Genomic DNA, 15,201 nt, shown 5'->3' on the forward strand with positions numbered 1-15,201 from the left:
CTTGTGGACTTAACAACAAAATGCATTTATTCCCTCTTCAGGCTAATGGCAGCTGGCAGGATGCTACTACCCCTTCATCAATCACTTCACCTGCCGGAGATCCCGGAAGCATTAATTCAGATGCGTCTAATTAAATTTTTTAGGACCTGTTGAGGAGAGGAAAGAGGTCGTTAGTGTAACTTGTCAATGTTGCTCTTTTTTTGCCAATACTTTTGATTCTACAACTTGACACACACAGCTAATTACCTCAGACAAAAGAAAAAGAAAAAAGAAAACCAATAGAAGATTGTGATTATATATGGACACCTCTCTACCTCTCGGCATGATGTGCTTGAGTCTTCTGGCTTCTGCCCTTTGGATTTTAAAGGAACTGGCTTCATTTACCAAACCAAATTCCTTTTTTAAAAAGAAATATCACTTTTATGCTTACAAGTCTGAAAGTGTTTCTCCAATGAACTTTGGAATTTGTCTCCATTTTTCCAATTTAAAAAAATAGCAACTGATTTTAATTTCTATGTGTTTTTATTATAAAAATTCTGTTCTAGATGCTAGTTACTAACAAATAGCCCCTCTTGTATTGTAATTGTATGCGTTCTCTGTATTGTAATTTTGTATAGGAAGGCTTTTTCTTTGAACTCATTAACCAGAACAGGCCATTGCTTTACCAAAATGATTGTTGGACTTTGCTCTCGAATAGAAATTTCATCTTCTGTGTCACTCTCATGTAGTTCTAATTTAATGTCTTAGAGTAAACACAGACTTCCTTGTGAATAGATTTTTGTGCATTTAGAAAAATGTTAATAGCAAAGTCCACCACTTTCAGTTGAAATTTTATCAAAGAATAAACTTCCAAAGTCCTTTTTTTCCTTTCTGCCTCTTTCGAAGCCTTCCTTCATGTTTGTCAGCTAACAGCTTCCTGGCAGGTGGATGAAGAAAAGAAGGAAATATTTTGCCCTATAAACAAATATAGTTACCTATGAAGGTGCTTGGACAGATGAAGGTACCGTTGTTCCTGTGCTATGACATATGGGCGAAGACAGAAGCAACATTTGGTAGAGCAGTAGAGCATTTGCTTCAAACCTCTCTTTCTTTTGGAAACTGAGCTCTCGGGATGCTTGTGGGGAAATTATTCTGAACGCTTGTAGCAAAAGCTCACTGGATGGGGCTGTTTAGCTGGCACCCAGAAGCCTCCCCTATATCTGTAGCAGAATCCTGCATGTAATTTTATAAAGAGATGTTTTATGAATGTGATGAAAGCCTAGATAAACATCTCTGCGGTGCTTAAAAAAATTAAGAGCCTAAAACTAGTAATCATGGCTTTCTAGTTAGGCCAAAATGGGAAAACGTGGTTAATTAGGTAACTTCCTGGTTTAATCATGAGTCATTCAAAGGCTCTCACTCAGTTTGCAGGTAAAAGGCTTGTTCATATCTCTACTTACTAAGCTGAGATATGATTGTCCAGACTGCAGACTATATATGACACCCATTTTTACCCTATGACCAGTCAGTCTTAAAAGAAGCATATGCTACCAGGGAGAGACTAAATTGTTATGTCTTCATGTGATGTTTTATTGTTACTGTTCATTGCGTTTCTTAAAACACCTTATGCTAAGGCAGCTTGCAGAAAATAATGCAAAATTTAAAATGCAGAAACAAGGAACAACGTAATAGTAAAAAAGCATCCATCCCATAAATGCCTATATCTCGGCACAGCAGCCAGCCACCAGTGCCAAACAGAAAGATAACACATAAAAGCCAACAGATACTGTCATGTTCTGTCAAATGCCTGGGACCAGAGAAAGGTCTTGTATCTGCACCCAAAAGTTGTTAACGCTGGTGCCAGACAGCCTCACCATGGCAAGCGTTCCATAGAGAGCACCACCAAAAAAGCTCTTCTCCCTTGTCACCTCCCTGTGAGCATCTCTTACGACACTCGGAGGCTCTTTCTTGGCTGACCACTGCAAGGCTACATGTAGGATCATGTCTGGAGAGGTGCTCCAGCAAACACGGAGGGCCTGAGCCACGCAAGTTTCTCCCAAGTTAAAATCAGCACATTGACTTAGGCTTGGAAACATGTGCAGAGCTAGTGCAGTTGGACCAGAGCCAGGGTAACATGATCATACTATTTGGCCCCTGCATTCTGCACTAGCTGTGGTTTCTGAACTCTTCAGAGGCAGCTCCAGACATGGTGCATTGTAGAAGTTACTAGAGAGTGATCATTGAAATCCAGTTATCCTTAAGAGACTAACTGGACCACCAGCTGAAGCGTGTGGGATGCATTCTACATTGTGAAGCTGCCTGTATCTTCGTTGACAACGCTGGATTTAGGAGAAATCCCAAGCCATGAACATCTTTCTTTCAAGGTAGTGCAACCCCATCAGGAAGTGGCTGATGTTAAAGTATGTCTCTTGCCACCCCTGAAGTAGCTCCCTGCAAATGGGAGGGTGCTGAGTCTCAGCAAATGTATAGTCCTCAGCCTCAGAAGTTGAACTACCTGGACCAGTTGTCAATCACAGAGGTGCTTAAGGTGGAGCAGAGGCAAGATGGAATTCAGGTCACAGAATCATAGAATTGCAGAGTTGCAAGGGACCCAGGGGTCATCTCAGCTTTCCTCTAAGGGGCACAAAAAAGATACAAGTTTGATTGGGATTGTACTTCAATTGCAACAAAATGTTTTCTTTCAGGGATTGGCTTTTTGTTTGCGTGCTCAATTAGAATCTTGGTCTCTTAAAATTTTCTTGAAAACTGGGTGTGGCAGAAAGCCTGTGTTTTCATCTTGTTAAAACATATTTGTTCTACAGGACTCTCTGATGTTGTGCATCTTGATCTCCTCTACAGCCAGTGTGGTGTAGTGGTTAAGAGTGGTAGACTCCTAATCTGGTGAACTGGGTTCGCATCTCTGCTCCTCCACATGCAGCTGCTGGGTGACCTTGGGCTAGTCACACTTCTTTGAAGTCTCTCAGCCCCACTCACCTCACAGAGTGTTTGTTGTGGGGGAGGAAGGGAAAGGAGAATGTTAGCCGCTTTGAGACTCCTTCGGGTAGTGATAAAGCGGGATATCAAATCCAAACTCCTCCTCCTCCTTCTTTGTATGTGATAGTTGTCATACAGGTCATGGTTACGTTTTAGGATTACATGGACTTACTGTTGGAATTCTGCCTGGGTCAGAGGAATGTGCCACAAGCAGGCACCGGCAGATATTCCTGTCGACCTCCCCGCGTCTCCCAACCTCTGCTGATAAGCAGGCGAGGTCCGGCGATTCTTCTCAGATGTATGAGAGGAACACACCGTTCTTCCTCTCTCCCCTTTGGTGTCCCCAGGGAGGGGAAAGAAGCAGACAGAAAACTATTTACATCATTTATTTCTGCCTCTTACATCAGTACAGAGAAACATGTCTGCACTCAACAACAGCAAGAAGAAAACTCCTCCCAAGTACCTCCAGTACGGGTCATATGACACACACACACACTGAGCTAACATCCGGTGCTCAGTACAGAATGGACTGCCCCTTTGTTCCCATGGCAACAGTCACAAACATCCTGTCTGGCTTTCCAGCCACAAGCAGCTGGCTGAGCTGCTAGAGCCTTTGCTTGCTGCAGCATTGGTGCTTTATGGTAACATACTCCCCCTAAAGTATCAATGTGTGCCGCGAGCAAAGCGTCATCCAGAGAAGAAAACAAACAGTTGTTATATTTATAACATTCCCCTGTTGTTTCAGTTCCACCCTTGGAACTACCCGCCACTGGTTTAACCAATGTACCTCTCTGGTTGTGTGACTTCGCATTACCTCGGTTAACAACTCTCTGTTGTGCCTTTGTCTCTGACTCAGACACAGCTTCAATCTGTCCTTGGTCGTTTACAATAGCAACATATGCAAGGTTAGCAAACTCCTTTGAATACCTCTTGGGTGGTACACCCTTCGTTGCTCTCTCAGACCTACGTAAGAGGTTCTGATCCTCTGTGCTCACTGGTTCAACTTTTGGACTCTGTCGAGAACCAGTAGCAATCAGTGGTTCTTCCTTCACCTGTGAAGGTCTATCCATTGTGTGAGATTTCCTCTCAATGACTGTTACAACTGAACTCTCTGAGCTCTCACTGTCATCATCATCAGTACCACTGTAATCTGTGACATCAGAAAAATCATCATCATCATCTGAATCGTTTCCTGTGGGAAATGTCTGTACTATCCGCTCTTGCTTTGGAGCACTCTCTAGGAACTTTGTGAGAATCACCTGACCAGATTCAGACAAAATTACTCTGTAGAGACCCTTTTCATAACCCACAAAAATGCCTCTGGCATTCTTTACACCACCTGGAGCTTCTGTTCTCACATGAGACCCGAAAACCTTAAAATAGGCAACAGAAGGTTTTCTATTGAACAGCTTCTCAAAAGGAGAACATCCCAACTCTGTTGAGACTTTTCTCAACCACACATGAAGATAGGACGCTAGCGATTCGGCCCAATATTCATGTGGCAAATGTGAACTCAGCAATTGCGCATTCATTCCCTTTAGCAATTCTTTGTTCACTTTTACACAAACCCCCCTGTTCCACGCTTCTTGCGAAACTGCCACTTTGTGGTCTATCCCTTTTCCATCCAGGAACTTCTGAAACTTCTGTAACAGAAAAACTTGTTTGTCATCTGTGAAAAGACAATCAATGTTAGCATCATGCATACTTTTAACCTTGTCACAAAACTCCTGAAACTTTTCTAAAGTTTCTTTCAAGGCTAAGACCAGCAAAGATTCCTTCATCCATAGAATGTGTTGCAACTACACAGCCTCCAACAGGCCCCATGGACCAGATATATAGACTAGATGCATCTAGTCACTGATGCCAATCTATAGCTACTGGGACATGGAGATATGAAAATGTTTCTTTGCTGCATAAGCTTCTAAGGAGAAGCTAATGAGAAAAATGAAAATTGGATGAAGGAAATCTTAATTGTTTTCTGACCCTGAATCCTATAAGTTTAAACTCTTAGGGTAGCTGTTTCTTTCTTTGAGTCATATTTAGTTTCTTATTATAAAGAGCTCTTTTAATACATCCTTCAAAATACAGAATGCACTGATGATTGATTAAAAAGATGCCCAAGAACAGCTGTGAATACAGCTCATATTGCAGTTGTGAAATTATTTTAAAATCAAGCATGAGTGTAAGCTGTGTGATCTGATATACTTGGAAACTGCCACCTTAATTTCAAGGAGGGGTTCTTAGCTAGCTGAAAGTGGATTTTCAATTGTGTAAAAGCCAGGATGTATTATTTAACACTGTGTTTGGCATTGTTTATAGAGACAGACAAGCAATATTTTAGAACTGAAAGTATTCCAATATTATAATTGCTAATCCGACACAACAGGACAACTTCAAAGCTATCCAAATCAACAAAATATATTGGTGACATGTTTCTAGATGAAATTTATGTAGAAAGTCCAGAGTCTATGTTCTGATACCACTTTCAGAAAAATGGCCTGGAGTACCAACTTCTGAGATTTCCAGACCATCCAAATTCACAAGCCATGCAAAACTAGATTGGATTGAAGCACTAAATGATATAACTCTCACATAAACCATGTTCCAGGAAATTTATATTATTTACAGAAAAATGGCCCAGAAAGCTAACTTCCAAGCTATCAAAATGAACCCAATTGAAATCACATTGGATCAGATGGGAGTGATGTACTAAGCCACAAAATCTACAGAAACCATGTTCTGTTTCCAGGCAAAATGTGTATTTCAGGAAAGGGACCTGGAATGCAAATTTACAAGCCATTCAAATAACTCTTATGTTGGAGCAAATGGGAATGATGCAAATCCCGCAAAACTTCAACAGAATCCACATTCAAGCACCTATTCCAGGCAATAAACTTTTTGATTATGGCTGCAACCCCAACTTCTGAGCTAACCCTGCCAACCCATTTGAGACATCACAGCCGTGAAGCTCCCTGGGTGACCTTGGGCTGGTCACTCACTCTTAGCCTAGCCTACCTCACAGAGTTGTTGCAAGGATGAAATGGAGAAGGGACACTCTAAGCCATCTTGAGCTCCTTGCAGGAAAGGTGGGATACAAAGACAGACAAGAATACAGTGGTCCCTTGGTTCTCAAACGCCTTGGTACTCAAACAATGAGGAACCCAAACTCTGCAAACTGTAAGTGTTCTGGTTTACGAACTTTTTTTCAGAAGCCGAACATGCTCCGTTTTGAGTGTCACACTTCCGGTTTGAGTGTTACGCTTCTGATTTGAGTGCCATGCTTCCATTTTGAGTGTTGCGCTGAGGTATGTCTGTCTTTGCTATTTATTTTGCATTTTTATTTCTGCGGCTCTTTTTGTTTTTGTGACACTAGTTAGTTTAGTTTATTACGGCCATAGGCCCACATTCAATACATCATACAGCAGAACAGGTATAACAAGATAAAATTAATAAATTAAATTAAATTACATTTAAGTCAAGTACATGTCAATCCGTAAGTTTCTAAATTCCATTAAAATAAGAACAATATAGCGCTTAAAGTATCAGATTATCAGTATAAATCAATATTATTTAGGCAAAATCAATAATCATAGAGTAATCCATTTTTCCTTTTATAGGCTAATACTGTTATCAGAAATCTGGCAACAGAAAGGGACCTACCGTATTTTTCGTTCCATAGGACGCTCCGTCCCATAGGACGCACCTACTTTTTGGGGGGGGAAATAAAGGAAAAATTTTTTTCCTTTATTTCCCCCCCAAAACCAGGTTGGGGAACAGTGGGATGGCGGCGCTGCGCCTCCCCCTTGTCCCCCGAGCTTGTGGGGCTGGCCGATGTCTGCCCGGCGTGAGGGGCGCTCTGCTTCAGGGCGCCCCACGCGCCGGGCGGCAGGCTGCAGACACCTGCGCGAAGCACGGGGCGTCCTCCGGAGGGCGCCCCGTGCTCCGCGCTGCAGGCTGCCGCCTGCAAGCCTTGCGCTCCCGGGGGAGATCCCCCGGGTGCGCAAGGCTTGCCGACACCTGCGCGAAGCACGGGGCGTCCTCCGGAGGGCGCTCCGTGCTCCGCGCTGCAGGCTGCCGCCCGCAAGCCTTGCGCTCCCGGGGGGAGATCCCCCGGGTGCGCAAGGCTTGCGGACACCTGCGCGAAGCACGGGACGTCCTCCGAGGGCGCCCCGTGCTCCGTGCTGCAGGCTGCCGCCCGCAAGCTGGGCGCGCCCAGGGGGGATCTCCCCCCGGGCGCGCAAGGCTTGCGGACACCTGCGCGAAGCACAGGGCATCCTCCGGAGGGCACCCCGTGCTCTGCGCTGCAGGCTGCTGCCCACAAGCCTTGAGTGCCCGGGGGAACTCCCCCCGGGTGCGCAAGGCTTGCAGATAGCTTCCTGGAGCCTGAAGAGCGAGAGGTGTCGGTGCGCACCGACGCCTCTCGCTCTCCAGGCTTCAGCGAAAGCCTGCATTCGCCCCATAGGACGCACACACATTTCCCCTTCATTTTTGGAGGGGGAAAAGTGCGTCCTATAGAGCGAAAAATACGGTACTCGGATCAGAATCTTGCAATAAATGTATTAGCTGTGTTTCCAAGGAATCACCTGAGATTTCCAATAATAAAGGGGACAAAAATCTGCTCCGAGGAACTGAATGTAGTGAACAGCAGAATAGTATATGTTGTAAAGATTCTATAGATCTATTATCACATACACACACCGCTGAGATCCGACCATTGGAAAATCTATTATTCAAGACATTGGAAGGAAAGGCGTTAAATCTTGCCTTAATAAAGGCATATCTGTGGGCCGCTACAAACAAAGAGGTCAAATAAGATGGTATCTGCTGTGAGGGCACTATGCCAAGATTTAATGGTGAGCAAGTGCCACTACCCAAAATGGTGTTTTGTTGTAGGTCAATCTCCTCAAGTTTTTGCGTGAGGGTTTCTTTTGCTGTGGCTAGGTCCAATTCCAATAATTCTGATGGAGACAATCCATAGGTCACTACTTTGGAATGGATCTCTTTTGCCCCTAGGACGGGAAAATTATCTCTCCAGAGGCATTGGATCAAATACAGATTCGGGAGCCTCTGCCTTAAGGACAGCCAGTAACAAAGGCTGCGCCTCTAAAGATGTAGTTTTTAATTCTAAGCGAATAGCTGTGTTACTAACGCACTGGGGAAGTTTTAGCAGTCGTCTTAGAAATTGGTTTTGAATTACCTCCAAGGTCATCAAGTTTACTGCGGTCCCCCATAAAGGAACAGCATATGCCAATGTTGCAATTATTTTAGCTTTGAATACTTTCAAGGCAGATGGAACATGAAGAGCCCCGTCCGAAAAGAAAAAGCGCAAAGGATAGGGCCTTGGCCTTGTTTAAAATATGTGCAATATGCGCCATCCAACCCAGATTATATTGGAGAAAAACTCCCAGGTATTGAAATTTATAAACCTGTTCAATAGGTTTTCCATCTAATTGCCACTTATAAGATTTCTGACTTTTTGAGAAAATTAGTACTTTGGATTTAGATTGATTTATAGTGAGGGAATTTGTTTTACAATATGAAACAAATAGTTTTAATGCTCTCCTGAGGCCAATTCTTGAGAAGGATAAAATCACAGCATCATCAGCATAGAGTAATAATGGGCAACGATAGTTTGTGAGACGGGGGGCATGGGTGATTTCCTGAGATTCAGCCAATGGTATCCTCATGTCACTAATGAATAAATTGAAAAGAAAAGGAGCTAGGATACATCCTTGCCGGACTCCTCTGTTGATGGGCACAGAATTTGTTATTCTCACCCTAGCAGCCGACCCCTCATGCAGCTGGATTATTAACCATAAAAGTCTTCTATCAATTCCCCATCGGGCCAACTTTTCCCAGAGTAACCTTCTTGGGATGCTGTCAAATGCAGCCTTAAGGTCGATAAAAGCCGCACAAAGTTGGCCTCGGTTTGAAGAGGAATATTTCCGGGCTAGATGGTGCAAGACTAAAACATGGTCCGTAGTTGACTGGTTCGGTCTGAATCCTGCTTACTCGGGGCCTATCAGTTTCTTTTCTTCAGCCCATTGGGTAAGTCTATTCAGCAGAAAACGTGCATATATCTTTCCAACTATTGACAGTAAACTAATATTCCTATGATTCTCCGGGTCGTCTGGGGAGCCTTTTTTATATATTGGGATTATAATAGCGTCCTTCCATATTTTTGGCACCCTTCCAGTTGCATTAATAGCATCGAAAGTAACAGCCAGGATTTTTGCCCACCAGTCGGAATGTAGTTTTATGGCTTCCGCCGGAACCAAATCTGGCCCAGGGGCTTTGCCGATTTTAAGTTTAGAGATTAAATTCAAGATTTCATCGGGGTCAGTAGGGGGCCAGATGGGGAGATGGTCAAATACATCATCAAAAGCGTTGGTATTGGAATCTGGTGACGCAAAATATTTCCTTAAAAAGGATTCCCAGACCGGGGCAGGAATTATTGTTAAAGGGTATCTCCTTGATCTTCTATTAACCAATTGCCAAAATTGCCGTGAGCTACATGGACTAGAGGCGACTATAAGCACTTGCCAGCGATTTTGTTGCCACTCTTGCTTAGCCATTCTCTGGGCTTGCTTATATGCTGTTTTTGCTTGTTGGTAATTCCTAGGTAATACTAAAGCGCCAGAAGATTTATATTCATTGTAAATGGCACAGAGATGTCGTCTAGCTTGTTTGCATTTTAAGTTGAACCAAGGGGCACCGGTCTTAAAATGGGCCCGATTTACTTGGATGGCTGGTACTGTAAAAAAGGACATAAGATCTTCTGTAAGCAGAGAAAATGAATTAATAATTTGTTCATGCCCATACAAATCGAAATCCAAAGCAACATGAGTTTGAATTATCTCTTGTTGGAAAAATTCCATATATTTTTGGGCTTGAGTTACTGACCATTTTATTCCTCTCACTTGTTCTGCAGTATTTATTCCCATATATATGGGGTGTCTGGACTTGATAGACTGCCAGTCTAGGGAAAGCTTGGCACTCAAGGGGAGATGGTCGCTCATTTGGACGTTTTCTATTTTAAAATAAGAAAAATTTGGGAATAGATCTCTGGAGACAATAAAATAATCGAGAACACTATTTGTAAGTGTGCTCAAATGAGTGAACTCACCCGGAATATCCGGGGGACAATTTCCGTTTAAAATTATCAAATTCAAAAGTAAAATCAGTTGATAAAGAAGGGTTCCCGCTTCGTTAATCCTATTATCTTTCAATTTTCTCTGTATATGGGGGGAGAAATCCAAGTTCTGGTGATCAGGTATGACCCACCATTTGGCCTTGCCTAGCGCTTCCCAGTTTGCAGCTGTACGAGCATTAAAATCACCTCCCATGACTGCTGAAATATTTGGGAACTTAGTGTAACAGAAAGCTAGGTGTTCTTCAAGTGTTTCCCATTTAGAATGGAGGTCCGCTACCTGCCCCCCAGGGGGGAAATAAACATTTGTTACCAGTAGTTCAAATTTCCCTCCTGAAATCAATCCTGTGATCGCGTAAGGCGAGGAAGATTTAACAAGTGTAAGTTTTGCTTGCAATTTGAGGGAGATGGCTATTACCAAACCTCCCCTAGGGCGTCCACCTTTAAGAGAGGGGCTAGCTGGGAGCAAAATGGTATCGTATCCATTTATGTCAATCACCACCTCTTCCCAAGTTTCTTGTAGGAGAATTACTTGGAATAAATTAACAAATTTTAAGAAGTCTGGATCAAATTTCTTCCCCCTCCATCCCGCAATATTCCAGCATAAAAATGACATCGAGGAGTGGCCGGGTTGGTCGTTAGGTAGTCAGATCATGTGGGAATGGGATTCTAAATTTGGGGGAGTTTCAGCTTCAAAAAAATCAGTAATTTTCCTTTGAGAAGGTGGCAATCGTGCTATACATCCCAACTGTTTAGATTTATTGGGGTGGTTTGGCTGTAAAGTCTTGCCACTTGTCTCGCTAAAGGCAGATGTTAGGCCTAAGATAGTCGACTTTTCAGAGCCAGATGGTGGGATTAGGGGGGTATTACTTAAAGAGAGCGAATTTAAGTCAACAGGTATCGTGCCACTAGTTGAGTGATCATTAATTGTTTGGATAATTTTGTTAATACGACCTGTCGGGTCTTCGACCAGATCATTCTTCGGGGCTAAAAATAAAATGGAGTCGTCTCTCATGTGTTGGTCTGGTTCAGCTGGTTCTGTTATCGGTTCGATGGTATCTATGGATTTATTCAACTTGCACACGTTAGAAGAGAGTGGGTTAATAAAGTTACAAGTAAGTGGACCCATATGGGGCACTTTACATGGAGAGCCTAATTCAGATTCGTTGAGTTCCCTCATTTTGTCCCAGGCAGATGTTGTAGTCATATTTGCCTCAGAGATGGGGTGCATGGTAGATGGGTCTGGTGGTAAGGTTTCTGCCTCCAGAATATGGAAGAGTGGATTCATTTCCGCAACAACCAGTTGGCTGGTAGGGGTGGGTGCCTTCCCAACCCACAGGTCCAGTTCTTGGTGGTATAAACGTGGGACAGAATCTGAACCACAGTCTCTATCAAGCATATTTTGTTTAGGTAATCTCAGCTGTTCCTCCGTCACGTTTGTCAGGCAGAAGTAAAGGGTATCAATTTTATGAAGTATTTCTTTCTGAACTTCTTGCGGGAGAACGCTATAAGAGTAGAGTAAGTTATTATCAAAGCTATCAAGATCGATTCCCTGATTCTCTGCATACCTGGGCCCAAGGGAGTCCAACCTTTGAGAGTCCTTGGCAACCAGACCAGTAGGATGTTTGGAGATGTCCTCCGCAGAGTTTATATCAATTAAAACGTGTTGGTCAATCTCATGTTGAGTTTTTGGCAAATTTACGATATGGGGGATAAGTGGAATTGGAGGTGCTTCATTTTTAAAGTACCTTGAGATTCTTATACCACTCATCTCCAGTTGTTCTCTACATTTGTACACTTGTTTTGCCAGTCTCCCTTCATAGAATGAGACCACCGCTCTGGCAAGGAATCCATTGAAGTATAGATATTCCACTTGGGCCAAATCAGTAGGGTTATTAAGGCATATAGATCTTTAAAAGGTTCAATAGATGGGCTTTATGCTCTTCTTGTGACAGGAGTCCTGGGGGTTTGGGATAATTTGATAAAACGAGTTTGTTTTGGTACAGCACCAGATTCCAGCTTTTATTTGTTAGATTTATCAGATTTCTCTTCTTAGAGGGATTGGTTTCATCTACAGATAGAATGTAAGACCATGGATCTTGGATCAAGATGTCTTGCTTGGAGTTAGGTGTTGGGATAGGTGTTAAGGGTTTCAAGGAATCCATCGCAGCGTCAGGGCAAGGGTTTATAGAACGTTCTTGCTTAGAAGATTTCCTGGTTAACAATTTCTCAGTGTTCCCACTGGTCTCGGTTATTGGGATACTCTTGAGAAGATTAAAAACCTTTTTTAAATCCATTTTTTTGTAACGCACTGCCTTAAAATTTTTAACATTTCTGCTCTTTTTTGCCCTTATGGGCCTCCTTTCCAAGGCAGTAGCCCTACAAGATCTCTTGGCCTTCCTTGGTGATCTGTTTTTGCAGGTGATAGGAAGGAAGTTGTTATTACTTTCCAATTCTACAGTCATCCCGCTGGATTCCCTACAGAGAGTTTTGCAAGTGTCCAACATTATAGTGAGGACTTTTGTACAGGTGGCCAGATGAGAGTTTATATTTTCGATATCCTCAGTTAAAAACACAAGCCATTTGATAACTGATAAATCCTCATCCTCATTTGTCTCAGGTTGGAAGCAGGGGTCTCCTGATGTTTTAGGGTTTCCCGAAGAGATCTCTGCAATTTGTTTTAGCATTAGTTCTTCCACTTCTCGGACTTGGGATGGTTCAGGAGAAGCTTGGGATTTAAGTCTCTGTTTTGGGAGTGCTTCGGTGACTGTACCAATTGTGTTTGGATTTACTTTGGGCTTTATTGGCCCTTTGTTGTGGCATTCTTCTACACAATCCTCTCTCTGCACAGCCGGCCCTTCAGTGCAGGAGGGAAAAGTTTCAGTTTCCTGCTGATTCTCACTCGGCTTAACTTTATCCCTATTCTTAAAGGGCCGAGTGCTTTTTGTTTGAGTTCCCTTTAGGGTAGCTCTTTTAGAGAGAGGTCTTAAATCACTCTGGTAAAAGCCTGATGTTCTATAGCCACTCCTGGTCGTCACCATTATCTTGTAGGGTCAAGTTGGTAAAAATCTCACCTCGGTTCATTAGCTCCGTCGGGTGTTGCAGGAGGGTTCTCCGCGAGACTGCTTCCAAGGTAGGCAAGTAATTCTGCCAGGGGATAAAATGAAGCAGAACTTGCCTTCAGTTTCAGCCGCTCCTTGTTTCTCGGCGTTTTTCCTTCCCCTCTTCCTTTTTCTAAGACTTTTAACTTGAGCTTTTAACTCAAGCCTTGAATATATTAGTTAAAGAACAGCTGCCAAATGTTGTAGATAAAATACTGAGGCTGATAAAAGCTGAATAAAAACTGATAAAACTAATAAAAACTAATAAAAACCGCACAACTGCTGCGGAGCTCAAGTCAGTGCTTCCACTAACAACGCCATCTTGGAACCTTTTGTGACACTGTGGAGCCCAGTTCAACTACTGATTGATTGATTGTGTGACTGTATTACACAATCAATCAATGTATTATTGCTTTCATTTTATGGATCAGTGGTCTCATTAGATAGTAAAATTCATGTTAAATTGCTGTTTTAGGAGTTGTTTTTAAAAGTCTGGAACTGGTTAATCCATTTTGCATTACTTTCTATGGGAAACCACGCCTTGGTTTTGGAACGGACTTGTGGAACGGATTAAGTCTGAGAACCAAGGTACCACTGTAGCTGATGGGATTGGTGCAGTAAGATCCCAAACTTTCACAGAATCCAGGCTTGCTATCCATTGTAGTTAAAGGATGAATCCAGAAAAAATGGCCAAAACAACAATGCGACTTGAATTTGGGGCGGTATTCTGCTAACAAGTTATGCTACTGAATGACCTTTACCTGCGTAATGTGATTTACGCACCCTCTCCCTACATCCCCCCTGAGGGTTGGGGGATCCCCCTCCAGGCGCACAGGGAGAGGAAACTGCAGGGAAGTTACATTGTGCAGCTGACAGCTGCACTGTTATAATTCATTAGTTGAATAGCACCCTGGTTTGGGTTTCTTAGATGTTGCCATTCCAGGCATTTCCCCCGGAAAAACCTTTAGGCCCAGAACAGGTATTGGAATGTGGTTTTTGTGGAAGTTTTGTGGTTCACTGCATCCGTCCTGGCCAGTGATGTGTGGCTGGTGAACTTGGCTGGTTTGGATAGCACCAAAATAGGCAGGCTGGACCCAGGAGGCAAACTGAGGCAGCTGCCTCAGGTGGCGGAATCCAAGGGGGTCCTGCTACCATGGATGAACAGAGATTTCTGGGGAGATTTCTCAGGGCTCTCTCAAGATCTCCTCTGAACCTGGGAGGTGCAGTGGAAGCTGCACAACCCACTTTAGCTAATGGGGCCTCCCGCTGCCACTGTACCGCCGCCCGATTTCTGTTCTCAGCTGAGGTAAAGTTCTTAACCCGAGGTACTACTTCCGGGTTAGCGGAGTCTCTAACCTGAGGTGTTTGTAACCTGAGGTTCCACTGTACTGTTCATATTGGAATGCACTGCAAGGCTGTTGTCTTTCCCTTAAATTCTGGCCACTTCTGTGTCTGTTGCTATGTTTTGTTTCTGGGGGTGGGGGCAGGGGAGGAAGGGCAACGTGCATGACAACTACACTGAGACCCTCAATTTCTCCTTTTCTGTTGGGAGCTCTTTATTTCCTCTGTTGGGCAAAGTGTTGACTTGTGGGGCACTTTGCAAGACACTCTGTTGGCAGAAGGGAAAAAAGGTCACCTAAAGTCATCCTGCTGTCAGTTGATGGACAGGTCTGCTGCTTTGCCCACCTGTCAAACTTCGGGTGCAAACCTGGCTCCCGGCTGCCGGAAGTTCCTTTGCCCCGGGCGCGTCTGTGTGTTTTGCTACCCTTCCAGAGGCGGCGTGCGAACCTGCGCCTCGTGGGCTGCACAGCCCTGGCCTCCGGGTGGCCGTGGGGCGCGGAGGCTCCTCTCCCTCCTCGGCAGCTCAGCCGGGGGCGGGTTCAGGGCCTGCCTGGCGGGGGGGGGGGGGCTAGATGGCCCCGGGCTCGGCGACTGATTCACTTGAGCCCAGGCCCCGCCCCGCCCCGCCCCCGCTGC

The 15,201-nt window shown here is 44.0% G+C and overlaps 1 protein-coding gene and 1 long non-coding RNA gene across 5 annotated transcripts in view; one reads left to right on the forward strand and one right to left on the reverse strand.

Annotated features, from left to right (window-relative positions):
- Window positions 1-867, forward strand: part of PBX4 (PBX homeobox 4) — a 35,572-nt gene extending 34,705 nt beyond the window's left edge. For all 4 annotated transcript variants that reach the window (XR_013983170.1, XR_013983171.1, XM_080996124.1 and 1 more), the window contains one exon: window positions 42-867. Coding sequence is in view for 1 of the 4 variants with exons in the window: in XM_080996124.1 (XP_080852250.1) it covers window positions 42-134 (93 nt within the window). In the remaining 3 variants the exon portion in view is untranslated. The remainder of the gene's footprint in view (window positions 1-41) is intronic.
- LOC308471866 lies at window positions 2-15,041 on the reverse strand. Its single transcript, XR_013983194.1, has 2 exons — window positions 14,911-15,041; window positions 2-2,613 (listed from the first exon to the last, which is right to left on the reverse strand). It is a non-coding gene; the product is annotated as an uncharacterized lncRNA (long non-coding RNA).
- Window positions 15,042-15,201: the final 160 nt, after the last annotated feature.

Source organism: Podarcis pityusensis (assembly GCF_964106645.2).
Source record: "Podarcis pityusensis genome assembly, chromosome: 2".
NCBI lineage: Eukaryota > Metazoa > Chordata > Lepidosauria > Squamata > Lacertidae > Podarcis > Podarcis pityusensis.